Source organism: Euwallacea similis, chromosome 9 (genome assembly GCF_039881205.1).
Source record: "Euwallacea similis isolate ESF13 chromosome 9, ESF131.1, whole genome shotgun sequence".
Classification (NCBI taxonomy): Eukaryota; Metazoa; Arthropoda; class Insecta; order Coleoptera; family Curculionidae; genus Euwallacea; species Euwallacea similis.
The window spans coordinates 4457450-4469845 of record NC_089617.1 but is presented as its reverse complement, the minus strand read 5'-3'; the positions used below and the strand labels follow the sequence as shown (position 1 = coordinate 4469845).

Sequence of the window (12396 nt, the reverse complement as noted above, 5' to 3'; positions counted from 1 at the left end):
ATTTTCTAAAAACGAGCACTGGCGAAGAATATTTCATTAAAAAATATTTCAAATGCCACTTTCACGAATTTAAATATTGCTTGCTGTGGTTTTATATTTTATCTCTTTACCATACAGCTTTGGGTCGAATTTAGTTGTGATAGTTTTTCTTCATATAGAGAAGGAATAGCACTAAAATCTAACAAAAGCTCATTGGTATAGAACGATTTTATTGAACGATCTTTGATGAAAAAGAAATTCAAATAACACATTTCTCGAATTGATTCTTTTATTAAGGAGGCTTACTTTAAATATCTGTATACCACTGCTTTATGTTGAATTTTGTTCAAAAATTCTTGAAATATAGAAGAGGCATAATACAAAAGTTTAGTAAAAGCTTATTGACATAGAATGCTTTTTTTAGAGTCAAAAATTATTGAAAATTTTTTATTTCTCGAAACGAATTTTCTCTTTTAAAGGTTTATATTCGGGTTCACTCTCCGCCTCTGCTCAATGTCTAATTGATTGATAATATTTTTTATATGGAGGAGAAATATGGCTAAAATCTAGCGAAAGTGCATGGACGAGGGAAGCATTTTTTGGCCGTAAAAAAGTAAACGCCTCTCATATGTCTCGTAAGAAATCTTCACTTCTAGAAGTATGTCTTGGGAATCTGTACGCCACTGCTTAATGTCAAATTGAGTTGATAATTTTTATTAATATGAAGGTGAAATAGCACTAAATCCAGTCACAGTACAGTGGCGTAGAATGCTTTTTTTGTAGTTTATATTTTTATATCTCGAATTGAGCCTTCCTGTGCGGGAATTTATCTTCATGGGTCTCTGCAGTCCACTACTTTGTGTTATATTTTGTTGATAATTAGCTGATCTATAGGGCTTATCATGACTATTTTAAAATGGTATTTGGCAAATTGATATTATAATTATACATTAATACAAATTTTGTCCAATGAGACAATAATGGGTGTTCAGACTAAATAAAAAATCGTTTACAACACGTGCATGTAATAACAAATTTACACTCATTTTCATCGAAAAAGTAGCAATTCAACATAATTTCTTCAAAAGAAAGAAAGCAAACTTGACGATATTCTTCACGTGGCTGGCAGATGTTCAATCTTTAGCACGTGCCACCATCTGTTTCGATCACTTTCAATTTATCGGAAAAACACCATCTTCTCAAGCTGAAAAATATATAAGAAAACCCAAAAGTATTCAACCACAGTACCACTGTGAAATCCATTAATGGAAGTAGGTACCTCCGGTAAAATACGCAGAATGAATTGTAATGGAGTACTCACTTCCATTACGTTGATGTAATTATGTAAATAAAGCCGGCGTCAAGTTTCGAGGTCCGTGCCGAAGAAAACAGAGGCGTAGCATAGAGTTTTTAGCTCAAATTCTGACAGCGATAGTTAGTAATTTGTGGAGCCACGTCTCGACTACTGCGAATCTTTCTTAATAATCAATAGATGGCGTCAGCAGGTAAGACTCACTACTCATCTGAATTATCTTAAGTGTTATGTAAAGTGCCGCGATTCCTTAGCTGTTATTATTAGGAGTAGAGTCCCATTACTGAGGGATTTAATTGATATGAGATATTTAATGGAAAACTGAGGAGTTTTTGGGAAAGAGCTTCGTACTACGCCTCTGGTATCTACCCCAAACTTAAACGTACACACATATGACGCGAGGCATATGCAGCTGCAAAGGGGGGCCCCCATTGCCGTTACGCTGTTTTGCCACCAGTCAGACCCGACCTAGACTCTAGTGACACAAACGACCGTTAGTTTAGGTCGCCTTTTGTTGTCCGTTTTCGCCGGTTATCGCGGGTTATCGCGTATTAGCTTTTCACTATTAGTGATGCGAATGCTCTAAAAAACTTTAAAAAATCCTTAGTGATCTAGTGAAGTTCCTTTGAGGGTTAGAAAAGGGTTCTATGTGGCACCTATTGAGTTTTCAAGTATTTTGTGATATTGCTGAATTATTTGGCAACTGGATAGCGATAAGAGGAGGTAAATATGTGATTAATGATAAGCTTAATCGAGGAAGAAGGGAATGAGACAATTAAGTTGTTGCAAATTTGAGAAGGCTGCATTTAAAAAAATTCTACACTTTGAAAAAAAAAGCGCCAATTGTTTTCTTGGATATGATACCACATTACGTCTTTATTAACCACAAAAATTGGTACTTAAATTGATTTAAATTCTTGGAAATTCTCGCTATGAATTCATAATCATCTCTAATAAGCTTTAACGTGAATCTCAAATTAGGAGCTATTTTAAAAAATTTCAAAGCCCATAATAAGAGACGTACGCCCATACTTTTTTTGTATGTAATACCACATGTCCTCTTACCTACCTACAAAAATTGATTTTTCAATCCATATAAATTTTTACAAATTCTCACCATGGAATCATTACCATCTTCAAAAATCACAAACCCAACTTCTTTTCTAAAAAAAAAACATTTCTATAGCTTGTAATGTGACAACCCATCCACACCCATCATGGACCCACAACCTAACTTCTACACCAACCCAGCCTTCTGCCAGCAGAGCGAATTCGTCCCCCAGAATCGTGCTCTGAGCCCTCAAAGGAACATTAGACAGTCCCCAGTGGGGGCTCAGACGAGCCATCAAGTCTTTGACAACTCCCTTTCTGACCTCCAAGGCAACCCTGATCACATTGAAGAGCAGGAATTCTATGAAGAGGTAATTGTGGATGATCAGGGCTTCATCAAGGGCAAAAAGGTGGTGGTAGTAGCTCAAAACAATGAAGGGCAGAAATATATTCAAGGAACTCAGCATGAGAGGCAAGGAAGCAGGTATTTGAGTTTGGCTTTATGCGTTGTTGAGATATTGGGAAGTTGGGTTATTGCGCAGGTATGGTAGTACCCAGTACCACCCTCCTAAATCTCAGAAATCCAGGTATGAATACATTCCAATGAGGGAGCAGCAGGATATGCGAAGTGTTCCAAGATCAACCCCTAAGAAATCCCTAATACAGGAACACGTGGAGGTGGCTCCCGGCGTAGTTCATAGGTGGGTACTAATACCACCTAATGATCACTTTTTATTTTTTTATATGCTAAAGGTATGCTGTGATAGAACCTGAAGAAGAAACTCCATTGACTAACATAAATGAAAGATATGCTCTTGTACCAATGAGTCAATTCAACAATGTGATACCACAGCAAAAAACTAATAGGTACCACCTCTCATTGCCTTCTCAAAGTACCTAAAATAACTTCGAAGTTTATAGGTACGACTACATAGCCTCCTCGGACCAAGCAGAGGTCAATCGCCGATATGAATACATTCAAACTTCTCCAGTAAGATCTGGTACGCGGTATGAGTATCCGCAAGAGCAGTCCACGCCTCAGAAGATGAAGAGTGGTGGGAGATACGACTATGCGCAACAGCACAATTCACCTGCCAGACCTGGTACCAATCCTGTAGCCACTCAAATGTTGCATGAGCTGCTTTCGACCCCCAAGAAAGTTAAGGTAGGGATTATGAGTACATAAAGTTGACCTTTTCTGTGTATGGTACTATCTTTTTAAAATCGTATTTCGGGTAAGCTACAGTGGATGGTATGAGTATTCAATGCGTTAAAAGTTTTTTCACAAGATAAAAATTGGTGTTTACCGATATTTTTGGTCCTGCAGGTACTCTCTCCCCTCCAGAGCCGTCGCATGTCCCCGTCCCCTCTCTCCCCAATTACCAGAGACCCGTTCCAAACCCCACCCAGACCCACAAAACCTCCTCCCAATTCCAAAGTTCAGCAGAAGCTCAATTACGCCTTTGGTGGGAAGCAATTGGTGATTCAAGAGAAGCGTCTACAGAATACAGCGGTGGTACCGCCCATGTGTTCCAGCCCTGTCCAGAGCATTTATGCTGAGACCACTTACTCCCAGAAATCTGAATCTGGAACGAATATCAGCTCCAAATCCAGCGCTTTTGGACAAACTCTTATCGCGGCAGCTTTCATTATGTTCCTCTGTGGACTTGGCACTACCAGTTTAAGCTTTTATATGTTGTCTTTTATGGGCCGACCGTACTACCTAGATTTTAGTATCGTATCTGGATTCACTTGCACTGTAATGGGAATCTTGGGGTGTCGATCCAAAAATGTTTATTGGGTGCCCAATAGGAACTATCTTTCCGGTGAGGACCTGAATATTTGATTACTAGATAGTGGTACCAAAAAGATACTTTTTTTCCTTTTCAGGGTATTTGGCACTCACAGTGTTCAGTCTATTGACTTGCGCAGGGTTGGTGGTACTACTGGTTAATGACCCTTTGCCTGGAACGCCTTTGGCAGATATGACATCAGCTGCAGTATGCGGATTTTCGGTACTAACATTGCTACTAACCTTGACAGGGGTGGTATCCAGCTATTGTTGCATGTATCCTCCCCCTGATAATAGGGTGCAGATCGTGTAGAATTGTTAGGGTGGTATCAGTGGTGTTTTATGATGACTTTGAGGTAGTACCGATAATAATACCACTTTAAAATACGGATGAAATGCTATTGGAAGTGGAATGGTGGTATTATCAATTTTTTCTATTATTATAGGTATTAGTTCTAAATTTTTAATGAAAAGTTTGTGCCTTAATTAGATTTAATTAGATGGGTGGTATTCAATGTTTTTATGGTGGTGCCACCTAAGGGTACTACCTTTAAGTTTTTCCTAAAACAATTCAAAGTGGCAACTGAATGTGTCAGTGATAGGTTTTTTGGTCCTTGAGGTAGTGCCTTGAGATGGTACTACCTTTTAGAACCATTGGTACTAAATATTTTCTTTTGGTGAATAGTATTTTGAGCCTTTAAAGCCCCGTGTATATTAGAATTATGTTTAAAAATGAAAAATGTATATTATGTAATTAGGCATGGAGGTAATTAAGATGTTGTTATCAGAGATTTAGTGGCGTCCTGTTAAAATTGTAGGAATACTTCAAATTACCATTCAGTAGCGGATTATTCCTATTTTTTACGATATTTTTCATATTCAAATACTTATTATTCTGATGTTAATGTCTCTCTGTGGGTGTTAATTGTTATACAAGATTGTACGCAGCTGAAAACAAAGAAAAAATCGTACTTGTAAAATTCGATGTGGTTTGGCAGTGTCGGGAATATTCTATCGTGTATGTTCGGGTTTCCGAAGTCGCACGATGATCGAGCAGGAAATCTCTAGAAAGCTTAAACTAAATTTTACTAAAAATATTTATTGCATAGTGGCAAAAGGTCAATGGCGGACATGTGATCGTCACCGTCTTCATATTAAAATTACCATTTAAATGCTACAATTTTTGTAATTAAAATCATAAGCGTAGCATGTTTTTTTTATTTTTAACGACACTAATTAAGCCTTAATTTTTAAGCAATTCGAAAACTCGTACACCTTTTTAAAATTAAGTCCAGTACTTCACTGTTTTAAAATCATTATAATGGAAAATAATGCTTTAAACAGCACTATCTTTTATTTAAAGTCATAGGCGCAACATTTTTTAATTGTTTGTGTTTATCAAAATTTGACAAAACAGGAAATTTGAGGCTTGAGGATTTTTGTAAACTCAATTATAACGATTTTGTAAATATGAATTATTACGTTTTTAATTAAAATCATTCTAGCACCATTTCCAAAAAGAGATTTTGTTTTATCAATAAATCACGACTTTTATGTATTCACCAGGCATTAAAAACGATCTCATGGAACCTAAGTTCCTTGGCGTAACAGATTCTTTTATAACTCATAAAATACTGTATTTACAAATAGGTTTATACAATTAATTTAGAATATTCGTAGGTACTTATTGGGACGCCACTGGTTCAAATAAAACGACGGTGCCAAGTCGTCTTACAAGGGTTGTTTTTTGGACATATAGTGCGCATGATAATAAAATCATAATTTTTTTTTGTTATGTGCATATGCAAAAAATACCCTCCATTGACATCCTGGTCTCCTCCATACCTATGGGATAAGAACAAAAGTGCCTTTCGGATAGTTTTCGCCCCTCTTAAAGGGCGCTAATGTTTACTGCAATTAAGTTTAATGTCTTTAATTTGTTTTTAAATGAAGTAAAACGACCGCAAAAACCAAAGAAGAAATTAAGATTTCTTATAGTCCACAAGTACATTTTGTTTAGTCTTTTAAGCGTAGTTTTACCGTTAGATAAATGCCTCATTATCATATGGATGAGGATTTATGGATAATCGTGGTTATTATGCGCTTTGAATGTAGTATATTACACCTATATACGACGTTAAATACATTCCTTTACATTATTTATTACGTAACACTGCCCCATATAAATATGTATAATTGTTTTTAATAAAGAATTTACCCACAGTGATTTTCTTGCTTCAGTCAAGAATGGCTAAGTCTGGAGACCTTGCAGGCCACTGCGCTCTTTCTATGACCACCTAGTATATTTTCCCAACCTTGCAATGCTACACTGGTTGCATAATAATCACTTTTTTCAACGGTACATTATAACTTTGAATATCTCATGAGTAACGAAGAAAGCTATAAGTTTTCTAATGCATTTTTTACTTGCCAATTGGACCTTGAATTCAATGCCCACATGCGTGTTGCATGCGATTCTTGATGTGGTTCCAAGCGCAGAAAAGCGTGGAAAACCTTGGGTACCGCCTGAGCTTGCACTGAACTGAATTTAACAGTATATTACTCACCTTCATTGGTTTCCTAAGTCAATTTGCCCGAGCAAATAAGGTTTTTTGTCGGTTAACAGCCTAGAGGTACCGGCACCTGAGTACAAATGGTACCATAAATTTATGGCGAAATTGTTTTGCTTCCAAAGCTGTGCGGTTAAAGTAAAAGTTGAAATAAAAACCATAGTTTTAGTAGCAGCTCGTACAATTTCAGTATTAGTCAGAAGTTCTTAAATTACAGTTTCAAATACCCTTTTTATTTAAATGAGGCGTTTATGCTACCCCATTTACTATCAGGTACTTCCATAAAAATCAACAGTGTTGTCAGTTTCACAAGTACCGCGTCGAACTTGGCAGCGTGTGTGTATAGCGTATCTAAAATGAGCTTTCAGCTTCTAAGCGAGTTTTGGCAACGTGACACTTTGCGTATTAAGTCTCTGGGCAGGTAACTTCGGATTTGCTGAACTTGAAGCTCAGTCGGGCAGGCGGTATCATTTGGGCACCATCGGTACCAGTCCACCAGTGGTTTTATTATTCAGTAATCTTAAGATTCTCTTCCGCGTTTCTGACTTATGTAATCTTTGTTTGTGCGGCCGCTTGGTTCCTGAAGTGGTGCCCCTAAGCAGATCTTGTGGTACTTTTTGCAAGTAGGATCGAGGAGATTTTTGGGGGTTTTTGGATTATTTTTGGTATGTGCCTTATAGACTGATTAAATGAGTTATTAGTTAAGGTTAAGGTTAACTAAATTTCTGTTCGGATTGCTTATTCGCCAAGTAACTTTAACCATTATTTTGTCCATTTATGCCCAAGCACTGTACACGGCTGTCCACACTGAATCTTCTTTCTTTGCATAGCTGAACCACATCTAAGACTAATTTTATATGTGGAGGAATAATTTTATCTTCAAACTAATGTGCAGTGAATCGCATTAATCTGTAAAAAATAAAATTTTACGTTTTCATTCGCATAGTGGGTCACCACGTGTGGGCATAGAAATTTTCCTCTTTATGCTACAAATTGTGGGGTTTGAAGTATTTTTTTCAGTTTAATATCCTGTTTGGTTCGGTCCTGATTTTTTTAGAGTGTTTCTATGTATCTAAATTTCCATGCTTTCTAGATTTAAAAAAACATATATATAATCAATTTTATTCATTTTTAATAATAACTTTTTCAATAAATTATCGTCGTAGCGCTTTATTAATGGGCAGATTTCCCTTTGAGTTTAAAGTTTTCAAGCTCCTTTTGTACGGCCCTGTACTTCATCGTGCGGCACTAATTTACCACTCTCTTTCTCTAGTGCATAAATTATACAAACTTCATTGACGTATCTAATTTCTAGGAGAACCTGCAAATTTTAAAAAATTATAAAATAATAGCCGAATTTCCGCAAGAATTTCCCATAGATTTACCATTTCTGACACGTTCCTGGTAGACGTCGTATTGGGTTGAAGAAGTTCCTGATAAAAAAGAGAAGTTCAATGCATTGGGAGTACAAAGTTCATTGGCGTAGTTAGTTTCTAGGGGAACGTATTAAAATCTTCGGGGTATTAAAGCAAAGGCCGTGTAAGGTTAAGGGGTCAATTCGGCCCCCACGGGCGATCGATCTGAAATTTTTACCAATTGTCCCTATCACTCAAAGGACTTACCACATAAAATTCCAACTTCCTAAGTCTCACCATTCAAGGGTAGGACGGGGTTGAGGGTGAAAACTTTAAAACGCCATATCTCGGGAACTATTCATCGTACAGCGTGGGGCAAAATGGCGCGTCCTGCAGTAACCACCTTCTTATTTTCACATACTTGGAGATTTATCGGTTGATGCCAAAGGGCCGAAATCTAAAAAAAAACAACTTAAGTGACTTTAGAGGAGTTTGCACTTTGGTACACTAACCATTTTTGCACACCGTGTAGAGCGCCTCTCGAAGTATCTACTGATTTTTGTCGTAGAGAATTTCAAAGTTTACTACTCAAAGAATGTCTGGATCATAGTTCATTGGCGTAGCTTGGTTTAGAATTAAAAAAGAATTTCTGAAATATCTATTGTCCGCAACAATTATTTGCCCCTTTTAGTACAACTTTGATGTTGATCATAGTGTAGAGACACAGAATCATTCAACTGTAACGGAACCTAAAAAGGCTGAAGTATACAAAATTCATTGGCGTGCTTAATTGTTTCAATAAGTTGTATGTAAAATCTTCAGAAAAGTTGCCTATATACAACTAGCTGATTTTTATACTTCTCAGGCTCACCAGTACACCCTGATACCCTGATTTTTGCCTCACTGAGTCCTAAAAGAAGTAAACTAATTGAAGTTCAACTCTATCAATTTTATTCAAGTTTAGTACAATTTTAGTGTGAAACACCCTGTGTATGTGCTTGTCCCACTATAAATAATTAATTAATTGGTTCATTTTACTAATGAGGAAGTCATTAACGACATACCATATAATTTCAACCTCATTTTTAGTACGCGAAACGTGAAAACTTGCTAGTTTTCCTCAAGCAAATATTTAGTCTAGTTTACTAGAGAATCCGTCCACTTATTTATAATAAAATATTGCTTAGAAGAAGAAAAATTAAGGAAAATTTATCGACAAAAAACATCTCAATAAGAGCTTCAAATAATAAATAATAAAATTTCTATGAAATGGGTTCTTTCAATGTAATATCATTACCCTTTGGTAAGACGGTATTAACAATTAAGTCCCATTAATTAAGATTAAAAGTTACTTCAGAAAAAATTTTACAACAGTAAGTACCATTAAATACCCACAAATCGGTAATTAACATGCAAAGAGCATCGAGTACCACTTTTCGCTAATTAGAATAGAATCGCGATTGTTAGTCATTTTCGGTTGCTCAATTATGCCACACAACAATCCCTGAGATATATCTCCATAAATTGTACCTACAGAAAGTGCCCTCTATAGGAGACACCTTGTATAACTGAAAACATTAAGAATCATATCTGGTACTTCCGGCAGTTATGGCTCCTCATATGGCGTCATTGACTGATAGTGGGTGCTAAAGAAAAAATCCATTAGAATTATGTGGGTGCCACATACTTGTATTTATATATAGGATGTTCATTGAACATACAGCAAAAATTTAGGAAGTTATGCCCCGAATTATTCTAATAATATTTTGTCTTTTGATGATTTTTGAAAAGTCTCTTTGTTTTGAAGATACAGGGCGAGAAAAATTTTCGACAATAGCAACATTTTATTACTAAATATTACATGTAAAGCTGCTTAATCTACAAAAACTGTTGAAAATTATTACCTCCAGTGAAATAGTCATTGTGAGGTCCATCTCGATTAACCCATTTCTTGAGAAATTCGCTTCATCGATAAAAAGAATCATCTTCGAGGTGGACCTCACTTATGACCTGCTCGATCCCCGGACTTAAACCCCCTGGGTTATTTCCTATGGGGGTATTTAAAGTCACTAGTTTATAATACTCCAGTGGAAAATGTAGAAGATTTGAAAAAACAACTCATTGCTGGGTGTGACTCAATAAAAAAAAGACCCTGGTGTTTCGGAAAAAAATTATCAATCAATGAAGAGAAGATTAGATTCTTGCATCCTAGCTAGGGGTAATCATTTTCATCAGTTCTTCTAAAATAGTAAGTTTTACATGTAATATTTAGTAATAAAATGTTGCTATTGTCAACATTTTTTCCCCATCCTGTATCTTCAACACAAAAAGGTTTTTCAAAAACCATTAAAAGACAAAATATTCTTCGAATAGTCCAGGGACTAACCTCTTGAATTTTGTTGTATGTTTAATAGACACCTTATATACAGAGTGGCAACAAATAAACTCAAAATAATGTTTATTCTTCTTTCAGACCGTGTCTTGCTTTGAAGAATGCTCTGATCTTAACAGCACTCAGAATGGAGAGAGTAATTAAGATCCAAATGCGCTCAGAACCCGACGTTTCTAACCAGTACCCCTCAGAAAGGCGGTACTCAGCCTCCATAGTTCTAGGTCTCTGCGCCATGGTTCTGATGTTCAGCCTCTTCTCCCTACTCTTGGGTTCCCTAGTGGTACACAAAATAACCGTCACTGAGGCTTTGGAAAGCAGCTTAGAAACCAACAGTACCAACGAGGAGTTGCTGGAGAAGTTGGAGCGAGACTTGCAATACAGCCACAACTACAAATACCTGCACTACCACATCAATATTCCAGTTGCCATTGCTGGGGCATGTTTCCTCATGAGCCTGGGAAACTTTCTCGGTTTCCTTGCTGGTCTTTTAGCCTGGAAGCGTTGGTACATCGACCAAAACATCACAGTCTTCTTCATCACCTGCTGCATTTCCACCTTCACTTCCGCAATAGCCTTCATCATCTCAGTGGTGACTACCTCCAACATCACCTTCATCCACATCGACCAATCCACCTCCTCAAATCTCTGTCCCGTGTCCATCGGCCTCGCAATCAACATCATCATTCTTTCCCTGTTGAGCACCATTTGGTCTTCAATTGCCTGCAAGGTGGCTTATAATGGTATGCGCAGCAGGTATCCCGAGGATATTATGGACAAAGTAGGGCGGGTGCAGATAACCACTATCAGAAAAGGCAGTACCATTGGGAATATTCCAGTGGAAGTTTTGCAGGGCTTCGCGATGGGGAGGATGGTGAAGTACCTACCTAAAGTGGAGACTCATGGACTGCCTCACGAGGAGAGTAAAGCCGAGTATGAGCAAAGAGTGAACAGCTTTTTGAATGGTCATCATGCTGAGCAGGGAAGTACGGATGGGAAGGAGAAGATTTAGTGACTCTGTGATATTTTTTATGTAGCTCTAGATGTAATTTGAGTGTTTGACTGAGTGATTGATGCGATTCTTTGACTGACTATTGGTACCTTAATATATTTATTGTTATTATATTTTCGATTAGAGATTTTAAGGAGTTATTGTGAATGGTGTAATTGAAATAGTTGACTTAATTTTTATAATTTTTCCAAGAAACTACCAATTCTTTTATGAATTAGAGCAATTTTGTAATTAAAGGAAATATTTTTCTTTATATTATAATGAACACGATTTGCGTGGTATTCAATAAACCCCAAAGAGGACCACTACGCCAACGAGTTTCGAGGGTCCACTCTGGAGTTTTTTAGGTATAAAATATGCAGAGCTCAGTGGAGTGTGCGAATTTTTCAAATTTTTGAATTATGAATGCGTGTCCATGTAATATTTCACCATTGTTTTGGCTCTTTTAATACCGACTTGCTGCTGGACAAAAGACTTGCAATATTTAGCACGTGCAGAGTCCACTCCCGTAGCTTCTTTCTAACGACTTGCAGGATCTTTTTAAAAACATTGTACTTATTAAGTAAAGTTTCTTTTGCAAGAATTTGCTCGTTTTACCCCTGTGTTACGACTTTAGTAATTAATGGATTGGGCTGCAAAAGTTACTAAATGGAGAGGGCCATGCAAGGTATAACTCCATACAAAGCATTACTATTAGAACTGCGTTTTGAGGCTTGAATGGAAATTTTTGAGGTACAGAATATTCAAAGCAGTGGCGTGGCGAATATTGCAAGCATTTTGGAATTAGATAATTAAAAACGTTAAAATAATTTTTTCTAGGATTTCCGATTGTGTCGCGAGGCCTCAACTCACTGGCGTAGTTAATTTTACAAACCTCAAGGAATTTTTGAAATTTTACTATTCTGAAGGCAAATTTTTCCCGAATTACTATTTTGTC

The 12396-nt window shown here is 36.9% G+C and overlaps 3 protein-coding genes across 4 annotated transcripts in view; 2 read left to right on the top strand and 1 right to left on the bottom strand.

Moving 5' to 3' along the window:
- Nucleotides 1-4939, top strand: part of spdo (sanpodo) — a 75926-nt gene extending 70987 nt beyond the window's left edge. The window contains exons 2-8 of one of the 2 annotated variants that reach the window (XM_066393056.1): nt 1956-2014; nt 2478-2825; nt 2884-3042; nt 3095-3208; nt 3263-3506; nt 3669-4167; nt 4232-4939. In XM_066393056.1, coding sequence (XP_066249153.1) covers nt 2509-2825; nt 2884-3042; nt 3095-3208; nt 3263-3506; nt 3669-4167; nt 4232-4446 — 1548 coding nt within the window. In that variant the 5' untranslated portion in view covers nt 1956-2014; nt 2478-2508 and the 3' untranslated portion in view covers nt 4447-4939. Of the gene's footprint in view, nt 1-1897; nt 2015-2477; nt 2826-2883; nt 3043-3094; nt 3209-3262; nt 3507-3668; nt 4168-4231 lie in introns of those variants that run through there. The other variant, XM_066393055.1, reaches the window with a different exon arrangement.
- Nucleotides 1-12396, bottom strand: part of RpS12 (ribosomal protein S12) — a 274064-nt gene that overhangs the window by 235995 nt on the left and 25673 nt on the right. The gene's annotated exons all lie outside the window — the stretch shown is intronic.
- On the top strand, nt 7125-11644 carry LOC136410727 (uncharacterized). The gene is made up of 2 exons (XM_066393022.1): nt 7125-7368; nt 10532-11644. The coding sequence occupies exon 2, from the start codon at nt 10578-10580 to the stop codon at nt 11457-11459; it is 882 nt and encodes a 293-aa protein (XP_066249119.1). The 5' UTR covers nt 7125-7368; nt 10532-10577; the 3' UTR covers nt 11460-11644.

What these genes read in the sequence shown, in the direction of transcription:
- LOC136410727 (XM_066393022.1), top strand. Translation starts at nt 10,578, where the DNA reads ATGGAGAGAGTAATTAAGATCCAAATGCGCTCAGAACCCGACGTTTCT.